Below are 18822 nucleotides of genomic sequence, written 5' to 3' on the forward strand. Positions count from 1 at the left end.
CCAGACCTATTGCACTGTAACCCTAGTCAGGTATATTCCTATGTGAGACCCCGGACCTATTGCACTGTAACCCTAGTCAGGTATATTCCTATGTGAGACCCCAGACCTATTGCCCTGTAACCCTAGTCAGGTATATTCCTATGTGAGACCCCAGACCTATTGTCCTGTAACCCTAGTCAGGTATAATCCTATGTGAGACCCCAGACTTATTGTCCTGTAACCCTAGTCAGGTATATTCCTATGTGAGACCCCAGACCTATTGCACTGTAACCCTAGTCAGGTATATTCCTATGTGAGACCTATTGCACTGTAACCCTAGTCAGGTATATTCCTATGTGAGACCTATTGCACTGTAACCCTAGTCAGGTATATTCCTATGTGAGACCCCAGACCTATTGCACTGTAACCCTAGTCAGGTATATTCCTTTGTGAGACCCCAGACCTATTGTCCTGTAACCCTAGTCAGGTATATTCCTATGTGAGACCCCAGACCTATTGCACTGTAACCCTAGTCAGGTATATTCCTATGTGAGACCCCAGACCTATTGTCCTGTAACCCTAGTCAGGTATATTCCTATGTGAGACCCCAGACCTATTGCACTGTAACCCTAGTCAGGTATATTCCTATGTGAGACCCCAGACCTATTGTCCTGTAACCCTAGTCAGGTATATTCCTATGTGAGACCCCAGACCTATTGTCCTGTAACCCTAGTCAGGTATATTCCTATGTGAGACCTATTGCACTGTAACCCTAGTCAGGTATAATCCTATGTGAGACCTATTGCACTGTAACTCTAGTCAGGTATATTCCTATGTGAGACCTATTGCACTGTAACCCTAGTCAGGTATATTCCTATGTGAGACCCCAGACCATAACATCCTGTAACCCTAGTCAGGTATATTCCTATGTGAGACCCCAGACCTATTGCCCTGTAACCCTAGTCAGGTATATTCCTATGTGAGACCCCAGACTTATTGCCCTGTAACCCTAGTCAGGTATATTCCTATGTGAGACCCCAGACCTATTGCCCTGTAACTCTAGTCAGGTATATTCCTATGTGAGACCCCAGACCTATTGTCCTGTAACCCTAGTCAGGTATAATCCTATGTGAGACCCCAGACCTATTGTCCTGTAACCCTAGTCAGGTATTGTTACAAACTGCTATTTGTGACTGGCCCTTTAAATGGAAGGTTGCCCTGCTTCCCTGGATTTTGGAGAAGCCTATTTGCCAGCCTCCTTCCTCATGACTATGGCCCCTGGAAGATTGTGCCCCTGAGAGTATATTGACTTTTGTTGGGTGTGTGTGGCCCTTTGGGAAACGTCTGGGGACATATTGTGACTCTGGTGAACAATGCCCCCTTTAAGACTATGTCCCCAGACCTGTGAAATGACTTGTCCCTGGCTTTCTCCCACTTGGTTCAGTTTCATTGTGTGCCATTAAGAGTTAAATTTTGTTCAGCTTCAAGAAACCTATTCTACATACAAGTCTGCTGGGATTAGCTCTAATTAGGTTTAGTGATCAACTTTCCCATTGTCTAATCAGACTAGTATTGATAAGGTGGACTGCATTGTTTTATTGTGTGTAATGTTATCTGCTGAAGTAAATGTTGTGGCCTGTCAAAGGGAGTGTCTCTCTATCTAATATCAAATGTGTGATGGGGGATTTTATGCCTCCCCCTGAGAGTGTCCTGTTTGCATGTAACCTCAATAAAAAGGAGGCTGTGTGCTCCAGCACATCAGACCTATTTTTGACCCTCTAACTTGCAGCTTTGACTCATGTTTGTAGGGGACAGCTTATAATCACTACAGGGATTGCTATGTTTTTCATACTCCCTTAGCTACAGGGATTGCTACAGAAGCAAGAGGTTCGCCTACTGGAGCCTGGTCGTAGGTCCAGGGCGCAGAGCAGACGGCGAGATACCAGCCCAGCAGCAGTGGTTCATATAGTCTGCATTACTGATGGTGGCTACGCAGCAGTTATAGTGTCCACGGTGCTGCTGCTCCTTTGGTGAGCGCTAGGAGCATCCTTTTCTACGGTCCAACTTCCAGCCAGCCTGGAGGCAACCGTAACATTTGGCGGCAGCGGTGGGATTGGCGTCCTAGCGCAAGGAGCAGCACCACAACAGCACTGGTATCGTAGGAGAGTTATTGAGGGCAACGCTAGCCACTGCGCAGCGTCCCTACCTACAGCAGCATGGAGCTGACAAGACACTATTCAGAACCCTGTGAAGAGCACCTCAACCTGATCCGTCGCTATGAGGGCGCGGATTTCGTTCCAGAGGTAAAGAGGCGGCTAGTCCGATATGGTCCAGACCCTGCACAGGAGGTAGTCAGTCGCATCATCCGGGAATTGGATACGGAGAACAAAGCGGCACGAGCCTTTGAGCGCCAACTGTGGAGTTTGAGGGTCTGGACACCTGGTCTCCAGCGAGAAAGTGAGTCACAGGGAGCGGAGAGCAACGACCTCCCTTCCCAGCGGCAGCCAGAGTTACAGGGAGAGGAGAGCAGCGACCTCCCTCCCCAGCGGCAGTATACTGTGCAGAGGGAAGAGACAACCAGTCCCCTTCCCCAGCCAGAGATACCAGAGGCAGCAGGCCTCATAGACTGGTCCTGGGAGGACCCCCAGCAGGCAGGTGGAGATGGGACCGCAGTCTCTCTACCGGCCCTACAGGGATGCTGGGCAGGTGGCCCAGATCCCCAGCGACAGACCCAGCTACAGGGAGGGGAGAGCATCGACCTCCCTCCCCAGCCGGAGTGTGCCTTCCAGGGAGAGGAGACAACCGGTCTCTCTCCCCAGCCGCAGCATGTTCCACAGGAAGCGGAGAGCATCGACCTCCCTTCCCAACGGCCACCGGAGTATCAGGAGGAGGAGGTAAGCCAATCTCCCCCTCCCCAGCTAACTCCTAACTTGGGCCCAGGGTTAACAGTGGAGATGTTAACCCCCACTGACCCCCACGTTCCCTTTGCCACCGGGCAGGACTATGCCCCAATTCCCCCAGCAGAAGAGCTGGCATCAGAACAGAGCGCTGCTGGCCTCTGCCCTACAGACCCCCTTGTTACAGGACTGGCCTGCAAACCCCTCACCCCAGCAGAAGCGCTGGCACCAGGGCAGAGTGCCGCTGGCTTCTGCCCCCCAAGTACCATCAGCTATTTGCACAGCTGCGCCAGGAAGGCAGAGGATGCTACACTTTCATCCTATAACCTGGAACCTACAGGCCAGTGCTACTTGTTGTGGGGGGGCTGCTTTGCTGCTAGTGTTTATTTGTGGGTGGGTTGCGAGACTAACTTAGGCACTGACCGACAGAAGGTCAGGTGCCTTGTTAGTCTCCCTCCAAAAGGGGAGATATGTTACAAACTGCTATTTGTGACTGGCCCTTTAAATGGAAGGTTGCCCTGCTTCCCTGGATTTTGGAGAAGCCTATTTGCCAGCCTCCTTCCTCATGACTATGGCCCCTGGAAGATTGTGCCCCTGAGAGTATATTGACTTTTGTTGGGTGTGTGTGGCCCTTTGGGAAACGTCTGGGGACATATTGTGACTCTGGTGAACAATGCCCCCTTTAAGACTATGTCCCCAGACCTGTGAAATGACTTGTCCCTGGCTTTCTCCCACTTGGTTCAGTTTCATTGTGTGCCATTAAGAGTTAAATTTTGTTCAGCTTCAAGAAACCTATTCTACATACAAGTCTGCTGGGATTAGCTCTAATTAGGTTTAGTGATCAACTTTCCCATTGTCTAATCAGACTAGTATTGATAAGGTGGACTGCATTGTTTTATTGTGTGTAATGTTATCTGCTGAAGTAAATGTTGTGGCCTGTCAAAGGGAGTGTCTCTCTATCTAATATCAAATGTGTGATGGGGGATTTTATGCCTCCCCCTGAGAGTGTCCTGTTTGCATGTAACCTCAATAAAAAGGAGGCTGTGTGCTCCAGCACATCAGACCTATTTTTGACCCTCTAACTTGCAGCTTTGACTCATGTTTGTAGGGGACAGCTTATAATCACTACAGGGATTGCTATGTTTTTCATACTCCCTTAGCTACAGGGATTGCTACAGAAGCAAGAGGTTCGCCTACTGGAGCCTGGTCGTAGGTCCAGGGCGCAGAGCAGACGGCGAGATACCAGCCCAGCAGCAGTGGTTCATATAGTCTGCATTACTGATGGTGGCTACGCAGCAGTTATAGTGTCCACGGTGCTGCTGCTCCTTTGGTGAGCGCTAGGAGCATCCTTTTCTACGGTCCAACTTCCAGCCAGCCTGGAGGCAACCGTAACAGGTATATTCCTATGTGAGACCCCAGACCTATTGTCCTGTAACCCTAGTCAGGTATATTCCTATGTAAGACCCCAGACCTATTGTCCTGTAACCCTAGTCAGGTATATTCCTATGTGAGACCCCAGACCATAACATCCTGTAACCCTAGTCAGGTATATTCCTATGTGAGACCCCAGACCATAACATCCTGTAACCCTAGTCAGGTATATTCCTATGTGAGACCCCAGACCTATTGCCCTGTAACCCTAGTCAGGTATATTCCTATGTGAGACCCCAGACCTATCGTCCTGTAACCCTAGTCAGGTATATTCCTATGTGAGACCCCAGACCTATCGTCCTGTAACCCTAGTCAGGTATATTCCTATGTGAGACCCCAGACCATAACATCCTGTAACCCTAGTCAGGTATATTCCTATGTGAGACCCCAGACCATAACATCCTGTAACCCTAGTCAGGTATATTCCTATGTGAGACCCCAGACCTATTGTACTGTAACCCTAGTCAGGTATATTCCTATGTGAGACCCCAGACCTATTGTCCTGTAACCCTAGTCAGGTATATTCCTATGTGAGACCCCAGACCTATTGTCCTCTAACCCAAGTCAGGTATATTCCTATGTGAGACCCCAGACCTATTGTCCTGTAACCCTAGTCAGGTATATTCCTATGTGAGACCCCAGACCTAATGCACTGTAACCCTAGTCAGGTATATTCCTATGTAAGACCCCAGACCTATTGTCCTGTAACCCTAGTCAGGTATATTCCTATGTGAGACCCCAGACCATAACATCCTGTAACCCTAGTCAGGTATATTCCTATGTGAGACCCCAGACCATAACATCCTGTAACCCTAGTCAGGTATATTCCTATGTGAGACCCCAGACCTATTGCCCTGTAACCCTAGTCAGGTATATTCCTATGTGAGACCCCAGACCTATCGTCCTGTAACCCTAGTCAGGTATATTCCTATGTGAGACCCCAGACCTATTGTCCTGTAACCCTAGTCAGGTATATTCCTATGTGAGACCCCAGACCATAACATCCTGTAACCCTAGTCAGGTATATTCCTATGTGAGACCCCAGACCTAATGCACTGTAACCCTAGTCAGGTATATTCCTATGTGAGACCTATTGCACTGTAACCCTAGTCAGGTATATTCCTATGTGAGACCCCAGACCATAACACCCTGTAACCCTAGTCAGGTATATTCCTATGTGAGACCCCAGACCTATTGCACTGTAACCCTAGTCAGGTATATTCCTATGTGAGACCCCAGACCTATTGTCCTGTAACCCTAGTCAGGTATATTCCTATGTGAGACCCCAGACCATAACACCCTGTAACCCTAGTCAGGTATATTCCTATGTGAGACCCCAGACCTATTGCCCTGTAACTCTAGTCAGGTATATTCCTATGTGAGACCCCAGACCATAACATCCTGTAACCCTAGTCAGGTATATTCCTATGTGAGACCCCAGACCTATCGTCCTGTAACCCTAGTCAGGTATATTCCTTTGTGAGACCCCAGACCTATTGCCCTGTAACCCTAGTCAGGTATATTCCTATGTGAGACCCCAGACCTATTGTCCTGTAACCCTAGTCAGGTATATTCCTATGTGAGACCCCAGACCTATCGTCCTGTAACCCTAGTCAGGTATATTCCTATGTGAGACCTATTGCACTGTAACCCTAGTCAGGTATATTCCTATGTGAGACCCCAGACCTATTGCCCTCTAACCCTAGTCAGGTATATTCCTATGTGAGACCCCAGACCTATTGCCCTGTAACCCTAGTCAGGTATATTCCTATGTGAGACTTATTGTCCTGTAACCCTAGTCAGGTATATTCCTATGTGAGACCTATTGTCCTGTAACCCTAGTCAGGTATATTCCTTTGTGAGACCCCAGACCATGACATCTTGTAACCGCCATCACAGGCCTGGAACTGATCAGCACAGTACAAGGAGTGATTATCTGGGTGTCACGTGATTTCAGCCGCAGAATAATGGGGAAGGTGAGCCACATACATTTATAGCCCCACCCCCCGACAACCTGGCAGGTGCCCACAGCAAAAATGGCGCGGGGGACTGTGGGTGTGCGGATGTTGTGACGCGCAGAAGTGGGCGTGTCCTGTGCATAGCTATATATAGGGCTGTACACGCGCTCATAGCTGTCACTTTGCATCTCGCACAGCTCACGGACACGCGCCTCTCACTCCCGCTAACCATGGCCGCACGCAAGTTCTTTGTTGGGGGTAACTGGAAGATGAACGGGGACAAGAAGTCTCTGGGGGAGCTGATATCCGCCCTGAACGGGGGCAACGTGAGCGCCGACACAGGTGTGACCCGGGGTGTTATCTGTAGGGAGGTGTGACCCGGGGAGTTATCTGTAGGGAGGGGGTGACCCGGGGTGTTATCTGTAGGGAGGTGTGACCCGGGGTGTTTGTCTGTAGGGAGGTGTGACCCGGGGTGTTATCTGTAGGGAGGTGTGACCCGGGGTGTTATCTGTAGGGAGGTGTGACCCGGGGAGTTATCTGTAGGGAGGGGGTGACCCGGGGTGTTATCTGTAGGGAGGTGTGACCCGGGGTGTTTGTCTGTAGGGAGGTGTGACCCGGGGTGTTATCTGTAGGGAGGTGTGACCCGGGGTGTTATCTGTAGGGAGGTGTGACCCGGGGTGTTATCTGTAGGGAGGTGTGACCCGGGGTGTTATCTGTAGGGAGGTGTGACCCGGGGAGTTATCTGTAGGGAGGGGGTGACCCGGGGTGTTATCTGTAGGGAGGTGTGACCCGGGGTGTTATCTGTAGGGAGGTGTGACCCGGGGTGTTATCTGTAGGGAGGTGTGACCCGGGGTGTTATCTGTAGGGAGGTGTGACCCGGGGTGTTATCTGTAGGGAGGTGTGACCCGGGGTGTTATCTGTAGGGAGGTGTGACCCGGGGTGTTATCTGTAGGGAGGTGTGACCCGGGGTGTTATCTGTAGGGAGGTGGTGACCCGGGGTGTTATCTGTAGGGAGGTGTGACCCGGGGTGTTTGTCTGTAGGGAGGGGGTGACCCGGGGTGTTTGTCTGTAGGGAGGGGGTGACCCGGGGTGTTATCTGTAGGGAGGGGGTGACCCGGGGTGTTATCTGTAGGGAGGGGTGACCCGGGGTGTTTGTCTGTAGGGAGGGGGTGACCCGGGGTGTTTGTCTGTAGGGAGGGGGTGACCCGGGGTGTTTGTCTGTAGGGAGGGGGTGACCCGGGGTGTTTGTCTGTAGGGAGGGGGTGACCCGGGGTGTTTGTCTGTAGGGAGGGGGTGACCCGGGGTGTTTGTCTGTAGGGAGGGGGTGACCCGGGGTGTTTGTCTGTAGGGAGGGGGTGACCCGGGGTGTTTGTTTGTAGGGAGTTATATTAATAGGGGAGCAGGTGTGACCTGGGCTAATGGGGGGGGGGGGGGTGTCATAGGAGCAGAGGTGGGGAGCTGGTGTGACCTGGGTTATTGAAGCCTTATTTAGCTTTGTAGACAGCTTTATGCACCCCAAAACACACTTCAGTCATTCACCCCACAACTCGCTTCTGCCCACCAAAATGTTGCTCCGTGTCACCCACTCTTTGCTTAGTGTTTGAGCATGATTCCTAATCACTGCCTCAGTCTCATGTCCCCATATCTCCCTATAACACCCCCAGGGGGTACAGTTAGGCATTATCTTATGTCTTCCCCTCTGCCACACTCTGCTTTATGTACAGCATTTGGGCATGTAGATAATACACACGCCTGCATGTTTAGGGCAACTGGCAGCTTTAAGACTTGTAGGTACAGCAGTGCCCAGAATCCTTCTAGAATTAGTTGATGGGCATGGGTCAGTGTGGGGGATGGGCAGGGGGGGTTAAGAGGAAGCCTGATTTAGTTCCGTCTTAATGTCTCTGCTGTGCCAATACCTTCTGCCTGTGCCCACAACTTCCAGTGTCCCTTGCAGAATGAATCAGAACTCAAAGTCCCAGAATGCATTGCATGCATTCTGTGCTCAGGCACACGTACACTGCAGTGCTAGTCCCATGGGCATGTTGTCCCTGTTCACACCCCCTGAAGTGGTGGGCACAGGTGGAGGGCAGTCTATCAAGTGACCTTTATCGGAGGATAGTGTCTCAATCACAGTGGGGCTCTAAATATAGAAACAACCTTTCTGTGGGCTCTTCTTGGCTGTGTGAAGGTTATGACTTGTGACCTTTAGAATGAGTTTAAAATAAATTGATTTTCTAAAAATAGGAACAATTTTGCCATGTGCAGAAATAGTTTGCTATTGGGATTTCACTATTTTTTTTTTTTATTAATCTCCCCAGATGTGGTCTGTGCAGCCCCCTCTATATATCTGGACTTTGCACGCCAGAAGTTGGATGCAAAATTTGCAGTATCTGCACAGAACTGTTACAAAGTGGCAAAGGGCGCGTTCACAGGCGAGATCAGGTATATATGGCTTGGCACAGTGCCAGTATGTGCAGAACTGTACGATGTGCAATCAGTACAACTTGTGTGTTTTTTTTATGTATACTTGCAGCCCAGCAATGATCAAGGATTGTGGCGCCACATGGGTGATCCTGGGGCACTCTGAAAGGCGCCATGTGTTTGGGGAGTCAGATGAGGTGAGGCTATATACAGTGACTCTCCTTACACCATAGATGTTCACCTGTCTAGTGTCACCCTGTATGACTTTCAGTTGCATTATCTCCTCAGCTGACTGGTCAGAAGGTTGCTCACGCTCTGTCTGAGGGGCTAGGTGTCATTGCGTGTATTGGGGAGAAGCTGGACCAGCGGGAGGCCGGTATCACTGAGAAGGTGGTGTTTGAGCAGACAAAGGCCATTGCAGGTGAGTTGTTGCCTTGGTACTTAAACACCCCATCATTCCTGCAAGTTCAGTGCTCAGGGCAGTCGACAAAGTTATTGTTTAAAAAGATAGATAACTCCTTTACTACCCATTCCCCAGCTTTGCACAAAAACATTAATATACTTTATAACCTTTAAGCCTCTAAATTTCTGTTTCTAAGTCACTAAAGACAGCCCCTTGATCACGTTTATTATTAGCTTTTCACAACAGGGGCGTGCTAGTTCATGTGAGCCATATAGATAACATTGAGCTCTCGCCCGTGGATTGTAACACAATACTAATTTGCTTAAATGCAAGTCATGTGATCATGGGGCTGTCAGAAGATGCTTAAATACAAGGTAATCATAGGTAAAAAGTGTATTAATATAACGTGTCAGTTATGCACAACTGGGGAATGGATAATACAGGGATTGTCTCTTTTTAAACAATAACTGTTTGCGTTGACTGTCCTTAATGTTCTGGGATTCTTCAGGCTTTTATGCTGTGATGTCACGACTATACATTAATCCTTTCTATATAACGTGCGCTGCTGCGTTCTAAGGGAGATGCAGTATGTCTCTCCTAGAGGTTCCTTAGTGTTGTGATGTCACGGCTATACATTAATCCTTTCTATATAACGTGCGCTGCTGCGTTCTAAGGGAGGTGCAGTATGTCTCTCTAGAGGTTCCTTAGTGTTGTGATATGTCTGCTCCTTCCCACAGATAACGTTAAGGACTGGAGTCATGTTGTATTGGCCTATGAACCAGTCTGGGCCATTGGAACAGGCAAAACTGCCACACCTCAGCAGGTAAGTTCACCCAGCACCAGTTTGTGAATATAAATAGATGCACGCTCTGCTCCAAAGCTCAACTATTGGAATATAAATAGATGCACCCTCTGCTCCAAAGCTTAACTAATATAAATAGATGCACGCTCTGCTCCAAAGCTCAACTATGAATATAAATAGATGCACACTCTGCTCCGAAGCTTAACTATGGGAATATAAATAGATGTACGCTTAACTATGGGAATATAAATAGATGTACGCTTAACTATGGGAATATAAATAGATGTACGCTTAACTATGGGAATATAAATAGATGTACGCTTAACTATGGGAATATAAATAGATGTACGCTTAACTATGGGAATATAAATAGATGTACGCTTAACTATGGGAATATAGATAGATGTACGCTTAACTATGGGAATATAGATAGATGTACGCTTAACTATGGGAATATAGATAGATGTACGCTTAACTATGGGAATATAGATAGATGTACGCTTAACTATGGGAATATAGATAGATGTACGCTTAACTATGGGAATATAGATAGATGTACGCTTAACTATGGGAATATAGATGTACGCTTAACTATGGGAATATAGATGTACGCTTAACTATGGGAATATAGATGTACGCTTAACTATGGGAATATAGATGTACGCTTAACTATGGGAATATAGATGTACGCTTAACTATGGGAATATAGATGTACGCTTAACTATGGGAATATAGATGTACGCTTAACTATGGGAATATAGATGTACGCTTAACTATGGGAATATAAATAGATGCACACTCTGCTCCGAAGCTTAACTATGGGAATATAAATAGATGTACGCTTAACTATGGGAATATAAATAGATGTACGCTTAACTATGGGAATATAAATAGATGTACGCTTAACTATGGGAATATAAATAGATGCACACTCTGCTCCGAAGCTTAACTATGGGAATATAAATAGATGTACGCTTAACTATGGGAATATAAATAGATGTACGCTTAACTATGGGAATATAAATAGATGTACGCTTAACTATGGGAATATAAATAGATGTACGCTTAACTATGGGAATATAGATGTACGCTTAACTATGGGAATATAGATGTACGCTTAACTATGGGAATATAGATGTACGCTTAACTATGGGAATATAGATGTACGCTTAACTATGGGAATATAAATAGATGTACGCTTAACTATGGGAATATAAATAGATGTACGCTTAACTATGGGAATATAAATAGATGTACACTCTGCTCCGAAGCTTAACTATGGGAATATAAATAGATGTACGCTTAACTATGGGAATATAAATAGATGCACACTCTGCTCCGAAGCTTAACTATGGGAATATAAATAGATGCACGCTTAACTATGGGAATATAAATAGATGTACGCTTAACTATGGGAATATAAATGAAAACACAGTAGCACTCTTAATTGGATGGGAGGGGGTAAAAAGGCATTAGATTTATTTTTCGAAAAGCCATAAATGAATGGGAAAGGCAGAATTAAAATGTTTTTCAGAGCCTGTTTTTAATACAGTTAAAGGTACAGTCTACACCAGCATTTTTATTTCTTTAAAAGGTAGATAATCCCTTAATTACCCATTCCCTAGTTTTGCACAACCACAATTATGTTCTACCTCTGATTACCTTGAATCTAAGCTTATGCAAACCGGCTAAAATGCAAGATTGTTAAAAGAACTGAAATAAGGGGGCAATCAGTGCTGACTCCTAGGTAACTACACGTACGTGAGCAGTGTTATCTGACACACATGAACTAACACCCTCTAGTGGTGAAAACTGTATTCAAATAAGAGGCGGCCTTTAAGGTCTAAAATCGGCATATGAACCTTAGGTTTTGCTTTCACCCAAGAATAACAAGAAAATAAAGCTAAAGTAAATTGGTAAGTTGTCTAAAATGACATGCCCTATCTGAATCAGTTTATTTGGGACTAGACTGTCCCTTTTTTAAATTCACTAATTTTCAAATGCACTTTGTTCTTTTGATATCCATAGTTGAAAAATACATACATATCTTACACTAGTGGGAGCTAGCTGGTTTTTGGTGCCTTAACACATTTGTTTGTGATTGGCTGGCTAGATGTGCTTAACTAACTCAATAGTGCATTGCTGTTCCTGCAGCAAAGGATATAAAGTGAATGAAGCCAATTTGATAATAAAACAATTTTAATTAACTTTCCAATTTACTTCTATCTGAAGCCTGAAAAATATTGTTTTGTGTCCCTTTTAATCATATTGTCTCTTGCTGCTTTTGGATACAGTAACTTTATTTGAAGAGTGCAGTTGTGTTCACTATTAAGCCACAGCCCTCACGCCCATACACCCAGTCAGTGAGGGACTTACTACGCTGTCTGCATGTGGGTTTGTGGTCTACCTCACGCCCATACACCCAGTCAGTGAGGGACTTACTACGCTGTCTGCATGTGGGTTTGTGGTCTACCTCACGCCCATACACCCAGTCAGTGAGGAACTTACTACGCTGTCTGCATGTGGGTTTGTGGTCTACCTCACGCCCATACACCCAGTCAGTGAGGGACTTACTACGCTGTCTGCATGTGGGTTTGTGGTCTACCTCACGCCCATACACCCAGTCAGTGAGGGACTTACTACGCTGTCTGCATGTGGGTTTGTTGTCTTCCTCACGCCCATACACCCAGTCAGTGAGGGACTTACTACGCTGTCTGCATGTGGGTTTGTTGTCTTCCTCACGCCCATACACCCAGTCAGTGAGGGACTTACTACGCTGTCTGCATGTGGGTTTGTTGTCTTCCTCACTCCCATACACCCAGTCAGTGAGGGACTTACTACGCTGTCTGCATGTGGGTTTGTTGTTGTCTACCTCACGCCCATACACCCAGTCAGTGAGGGACTTACTACGCTGTCTGCATGTGGGTTTGTTGTCTTCCTCACTCCCATACACCCAGTCAGTGAGGGACTTACTACGCTGTCTGCATGTGGGTTTGTGTGGTTTGTTGTCTTCCTCACTCCCATACACCCAGTCAGTGAGGGACTTACTACGCTGTCTGCATGTGGGTTTGTGGTCTACCTCACGCCCATACACCCAGTCAGTGAGGGACTTACTACGCTGTCTGCATGTGGGTTTGTTGTCTTCCTCACTCCCATACACCCAGTCAGTGAGGGACTTACTACGCTGTCTGCATGTGGGTTTGTTGTGGTCTACCTCACGCCCATACACCCAGTCAGTGAGGGACTTACTACACTGTCTGCATGTGGGTTTGTGGTCTACCTCACGCCCATACACCCAGTCAGTGAGGGACTTACTACGCTGTCTGCATGTGGGTTTGTTGTCTTCCTCACTCCCATACACCCAGTCAGTGAGGGACTTACTACGCTGTCTGCATGTGGGTTTGTTGTCTACCTCACGCCCATACACCCAGTCAGTGAGGGACTTACTACGCTGTCTGCATGTGGGTTTGTGGTCTACCTCACGCCCATACACCCAGTCAGTGAGGGACTTACTACGCTGTCTGCATGTGGGTTTGTTGTCTACCTCACGCCCATACACCCAGTCAGTGAGGAACTTACTACGCTGTCTGCATGTCGGTTTGTTATTATCTACCTCACGCCCATACACCCAGTCAGTGAGGGACTTGCTACGCTGTCTGCATGTGGGTTTGTTATTATCTACCTCACGCCCATACACCCAGTCAGTGAGGAACTTACTAAGCTGTCTGCATGTGGGTTTGTTGTTGTTTTCCCCACTCCCATACACCCAGTCAGTGAGGGACTTACTATGCTGTCTGCATGTGGGTTTGTTGTCTTCCTCACTCCCATACACCCAGTCAGTGAGGGACTTACTACGCTGTCTGCATGTGGGTTTGTTGTCTACCTCACGCCCATACACCCAGTCAGTGAGGGACTTACTACGCTGTCTGCATGTCGGTTTGTTGTCTACCTCACTCCCATACACCCAGTCAGTGAGGCACTTACTACGCTGTCTGCATGTGGGTTTGTGTGGTTTGTTGTCTACCTCACGCCCATACACCCAGTCAGTGAGGGACTTACTACGCTGTCTGCATGTGGGTTTGTGGTCTACCTCACGCCCATACACCCAGTCAGTGAGGAACTTGCTACGCTGTCTGCATGTGGGTTTGTTGTCTACCTCACGCCCATACACCCAGTCAGTGAGGAACTTACTACGCTGTCTGCATGTGGGTTTGTTGTCTTCCTCACTCCCATACACCCAGTCAGTGAGGGACTTACTACGCTGTCTGCATGTGGGTTTGTGGTCTACCTCACGCCCATACACCCAGTCAGTGAGGAACTTGCTACGCTGTCTGCATGTGGGTTTGTTGTCTACCTCACGCCCATACACCCAGTCAGTGAGGAACTTACTACGCTGTCTGCATGTGGGTTTGTTGTCTTCCTCACTCCCATACACCCAGTCAGTGAGGGACTTACTACGCTGTCTGCATGTGGGTTTGTTGTCTACCTCACGCCCATACACCCAGTCAGTGAGGAACTTACTACGCTGTCTGCATGTGGGTTTGTGGTCTTCCTCACGCCCATACACCCAGTCAGTGAGGAACTTGCTACGCTGTCTGCATGTGGGTTTGTTGTCTACCTCACGCCCATACACCCAGTCAGTGAGGAACTTGCTACGCTGTCTGCATGTGGGTTTGTTGTCTACCTCACGCCCATACACCCAGTCAGTGAGGGACTTACTACGCTGTCTGCATGTGGGTTTGTGTGGTTTGTTGTCTACCTCACGCCCATACACCCAGTCAGTGAGGGACTTACTACGCTGTCTGCATGTGGGTTTGTGGTCTACCTCACGCCCATACACCCAGTCAGTGAGGGACTTACTAAGCTGTCTGCATGTGGGTTTGTGGTCTACCTCACGCCCATACACCCAGTCAGTGAGGGACTTACTACGCTGTCTGCATGTGGGTTTGTGTGGTTTGTTGTCTACCTCACGCCCATACACCCAGTCAGTGAGGGACTTACTACGCTGTCTGCATGTGGGTTTGTGGTCTACCTCACGCCCATACACCCAGTCAGTGAGGGACTTACTACGCTGTCTGCATGTGGGTGTGTGTGGTTTGTTGTCTACCTCACGCCCATACACCCAGTCAGTGAGGGACTTACTACGCTGTCTGCATGTGGGTTTGTGGTCTACCTCACGCCCATACACCCAGTCAGTGAGGAACTTACTAAGCTGTCTGCATGTGGGTTTGTGGTCTACCTCACGCCCATACACCCAGTCAGTGAGGGACTTACTACGCTGTCTGCATGTGGGTTTGTTATTATCTACCTCACGCCCATACACCCAGTCAGTGAGGGATTTACTACGCTGTCTGCATGTGGGTTTGTTATTGTCTACCTCACGCCCATACACCCAGTCAGTGAGGAACTTACTAAGCTGTCTGCATGTGGGTTTGTGGTCTACCTCACGCCCATACACCCAGTCAGTGAGGAACTTACTAAGCTGTCTGCATGTGGGTTTGTGGTCTACCTCACGCCCATACACCCAGTCAGTGAGGGACTTACTACGCTGTCTGCATGTGGGTTTGTTATTATCTACCTCACGCCCATACACCCAGTCAGTGAGGGATTTACTACGCTGTCTGCATGTGGGTTTGTTGTCTTCCTCACTCCCATACACCCAGTCAGTGAGGGACTTACTATGCTGTCTGCATGTGGGTTTGTTGTGGTCTACCTCACGCCCATACACCCAGTCAGTGAGGGATTTACTACGCTGTCTGCATGTGGGTTTGTTGTTGTCTTCCTCACTCCCATACACCCAGTCAGTGAGGGACTTACTATGCTGTCTGCATGTGGGTTTGTTGTTGTCTTCCTCATGCCCATACACCCAGTCAGTGAGGGACTTACTACGCTGTCTGCATGTGGGTTTGTTGTTGTCTACCTCACGCCCATACATCCAGTCAGTGAGGGACTTACTACGCTGTCTGCATGTGGGTTTGTTGTCTTCCTCACTCCCATACACCCAGTCAGTGAGGGACTTACTACGCTGTCTGCATGTGGGTTTGTTGTTGTCTTCCTCACTCCCATACACCCAGTCAGTGAGGGACTTACTACGCTGTCTGCATGTGGGTTTGTTGTTGTCTTCCTCACTCCCATACACCCAGTCAGTGAGGGACTTGGTACACTGTCTGCATGTGGGTTTGTTGTTGTCTTCCTCACGCCCATACACCCAGTCAGTGAGGGACTTACTACACTGTCTGCATGTGGGTTTGTTGTTGTCTTCCTCACGCCCATACACCCAGTCAGTGAGGGACTTACTACACTGTCTGCATGTGGGTTTGTTGTTGTCTACCTCACGCCCATACACCCAGTCAGTGAGGGATTTACTACGCTGTCTGCATGTGGGTTTGTTATTGTCTACCTCACGCCCATACACCCAGTCAGTGAGGAACTTACTAAGCTGTCTGCATGTGGGTTTGTTATTATCTACCTCACGCCCATACACCCAGTCAGTGAGGAACTTACTAAGCTGTCTGCATGTGGGTTTGTGGTCTACCTCACGCCCATACACCCAGTCAGTGAGGGACTTACTACGCTGTCTGCATGTGGGTTTGTTATTATCTACCTCACGCCCATACACCCAGTCAGTGAGGAACTTACTAAGCTGTCTGCATGTGGGTTTGTGGTCTACCTCACGCCCATACACCCAGTCAGTGAGGGATTTACTACGCTGTCTGCATGTGGGTTTGTTGTTGTCTTCCTCACTCCCATACACCCAGTCAGTGAGGGACTTACTATGCTGTCTGCATGTGGGTTTGTTGTTGTCTTCCTCACTCCCATACACCCAGTCAGTGAGGGACTTACTATGCTGTCTGCATGTGGGTTTGTTGTTGTCTTCCTCATGCCCATACACCCAGTCAGTGAGGGACTTACTACGCTGTCTGCATGTGGGTTTGTTGTCTTCCTCACTCCCATACACCCAGTCAGTGAGGGACTTACTACGCTGTCTGCATGTGGGTTTGTTGTTGTCTTCCTCACTCCCATACACCCAGTCAGTGAGGGACTTGGTACACTGTCTGCATGTGGGTTTGTTGTTGTCTTCCTCACGCCCATACACCCAGTCAGTGAGGGACTTACTACACTGTCTGCATGTGGGTTTGTTGTTGTCTTCCTCACGCCCATACACCCAGTCAGTGAGGGACTTACTACACTGTCTGCATGTTACTTTGTGGGCTTTAAGTTATTTTCTTTTTCAGGCTCAAGAGGTTCATTTGAAGCTTCGCGAATGGCTAAAAAAGCATGTATCTGAGGAGGTGGCCAAATCAACCAGAATAATTTATGGAGGTAACTATTTCTGGCTATCTGGGCTAAAGGGATTTTGTGCTGTAGCTAGAGCTGTGAGCTTAAATGGACATTAACCTGCTGGCCACGGCTACAAAAGAATAGGAACTAATAACTTCCTTCATCCCGTTCCTGCAGCTCTTTACAAATTGTCCTTTTTCTTTATTAACTTGGTGCCAGGTACTGAAGCTCCGCCTCCTTGTAGTTGGTGCCACCATCTTGGAGCTAAGGTTTTCTGACATCTGCACTCTTACAGCTGTATGATAAATCATGTGAGCTTTACATGTTTTTAGTTATACAAAAAGCACTAAACCTAACAATGCAGCAAACAAATGTACAGCTCCTGCTTTGTATCGCACTACACCTCATTAATAAGTAATGCAAACAGTTACTTGAGCTCTGGTGTACCCAGTGCAAGGAGGCGGAGCTTCAGAGCCTGGCACTTTTCATATCCGTTCTGTTTAAATGAGCTGCAATGACAGTGAGTAGTTACTATTCTCTTGTAGTTCTGCACAGCAGTTTCATGCTAAGTCTGGGGCATAAATCTGCTTTTGCTATATTCTCTCACGTATCTGTTTGGCTACTTGGGATGTGATGGGACATAATGCGAGTGCCGTTTTGTATTATAGCTGCACTAGTTGGTTCCAGCACTCTGTAACTTTGTGATGGACTTTGCCCCCTTAGCTGTAACTTTGTGTCCCTGGTCAAACCTTAGTCCTCTGTTACTGCTCCTAGTAAATCATTATCAGTGGGCTTGTGCTACCTACTGCCCAGGGCCCTTGTGTGATCGGCTTATTTGCTCTCTTTACAGGCTCAGTCACTGGAGGAACCTGCAAAGAGTTGGCATCTCAGCCAGACATTGATGGCTTCCTAGTCGGAGGTGCTTCACTGAAAGCAGAGTTCATAGACATCATAAACGCCAAACACTAACAACATTCCACCCCCCTCTGTATGCCCTGGATTCTTCTCTGCAGCGTGAGATGCTGCCAGTGTCGCCCATACTGTACAAACTGTTATTGTGAGCTGTGATAGATTAAAGTATCTGAAACCATTCTGTTGTAGCTTTGTTTACCCTGCATGATGCCCCTGAAGCTCAGACTCACCCTGGGGGCCTAGTGACTTCCCCAGTGCTGCAGGTTATCTATTTTATTAAATAGAGGTCTGGGGAATACAATTGGTTAAATTATATTGTAGTTGCTATTCCTACAGGGGGCTTTGCAGCTGCCGCAAATGAGGTTTGTCAGATTTGTGTAACGTTTGCTGATGGTAAGAACCATATTAAGGGGCATAAACGCACAGATTCTTTCACGATTCCGATAAAACAGGCATTTTTAAAATAATTTTCCAATTTTCTTTATCTTGTTATCCTTTGTTGAAAAGCAGGAAGTTAAGTTCAGGAGTGTGCATGCCTGCAGTTTTGCAGCAATGTTGCACATTAGCAAGAGACCTAGATGGCAAAACTGTTTCCGGTGTTGTAGTGCTCCAGACATGTGCATGCTATACCTGTCTAGATATCTCCTAACATTTGGTTTGTTCACCTTTATTTGCCGAGTAAATTGGAAACTTTAGTCAAATACTATTTTTTTTAAACCATAAAAGAATGTGGGTTTC

General features: G+C 47.6%; 1 protein-coding gene across 1 annotated transcript; it reads left to right on the forward strand.

Annotated features, from left to right (window-relative positions):
- Positions 1 to 6436: 6436 nt before the first annotated feature.
- LOC128643538 (triosephosphate isomerase) lies at positions 6437 to 18262 on the forward strand. Its single transcript, XM_053696384.1, has 7 exons — positions 6437 to 6607; positions 8584 to 8707; positions 8799 to 8883; positions 8975 to 9107; positions 9827 to 9912; positions 17127 to 17214; positions 18023 to 18262. Exons 1-7 carry the CDS (start codon positions 6496 to 6498, stop codon positions 18139 to 18141), a joined length of 747 nt encoding a protein of 248 aa, XP_053552359.1. The 5' UTR covers positions 6437 to 6495; the 3' UTR covers positions 18142 to 18262.
- The last annotated feature ends 560 nt before the right edge of the window (positions 18263 to 18822 follow it).

The sequence above is a fragment of the Bombina bombina genome, unplaced genomic scaffold, assembly GCF_027579735.1.
Source record: "Bombina bombina isolate aBomBom1 unplaced genomic scaffold, aBomBom1.pri scaffold_582, whole genome shotgun sequence".
In the NCBI taxonomy this organism is placed as follows: domain Eukaryota; kingdom Metazoa; phylum Chordata; class Amphibia; order Anura; family Bombinatoridae; genus Bombina; species Bombina bombina.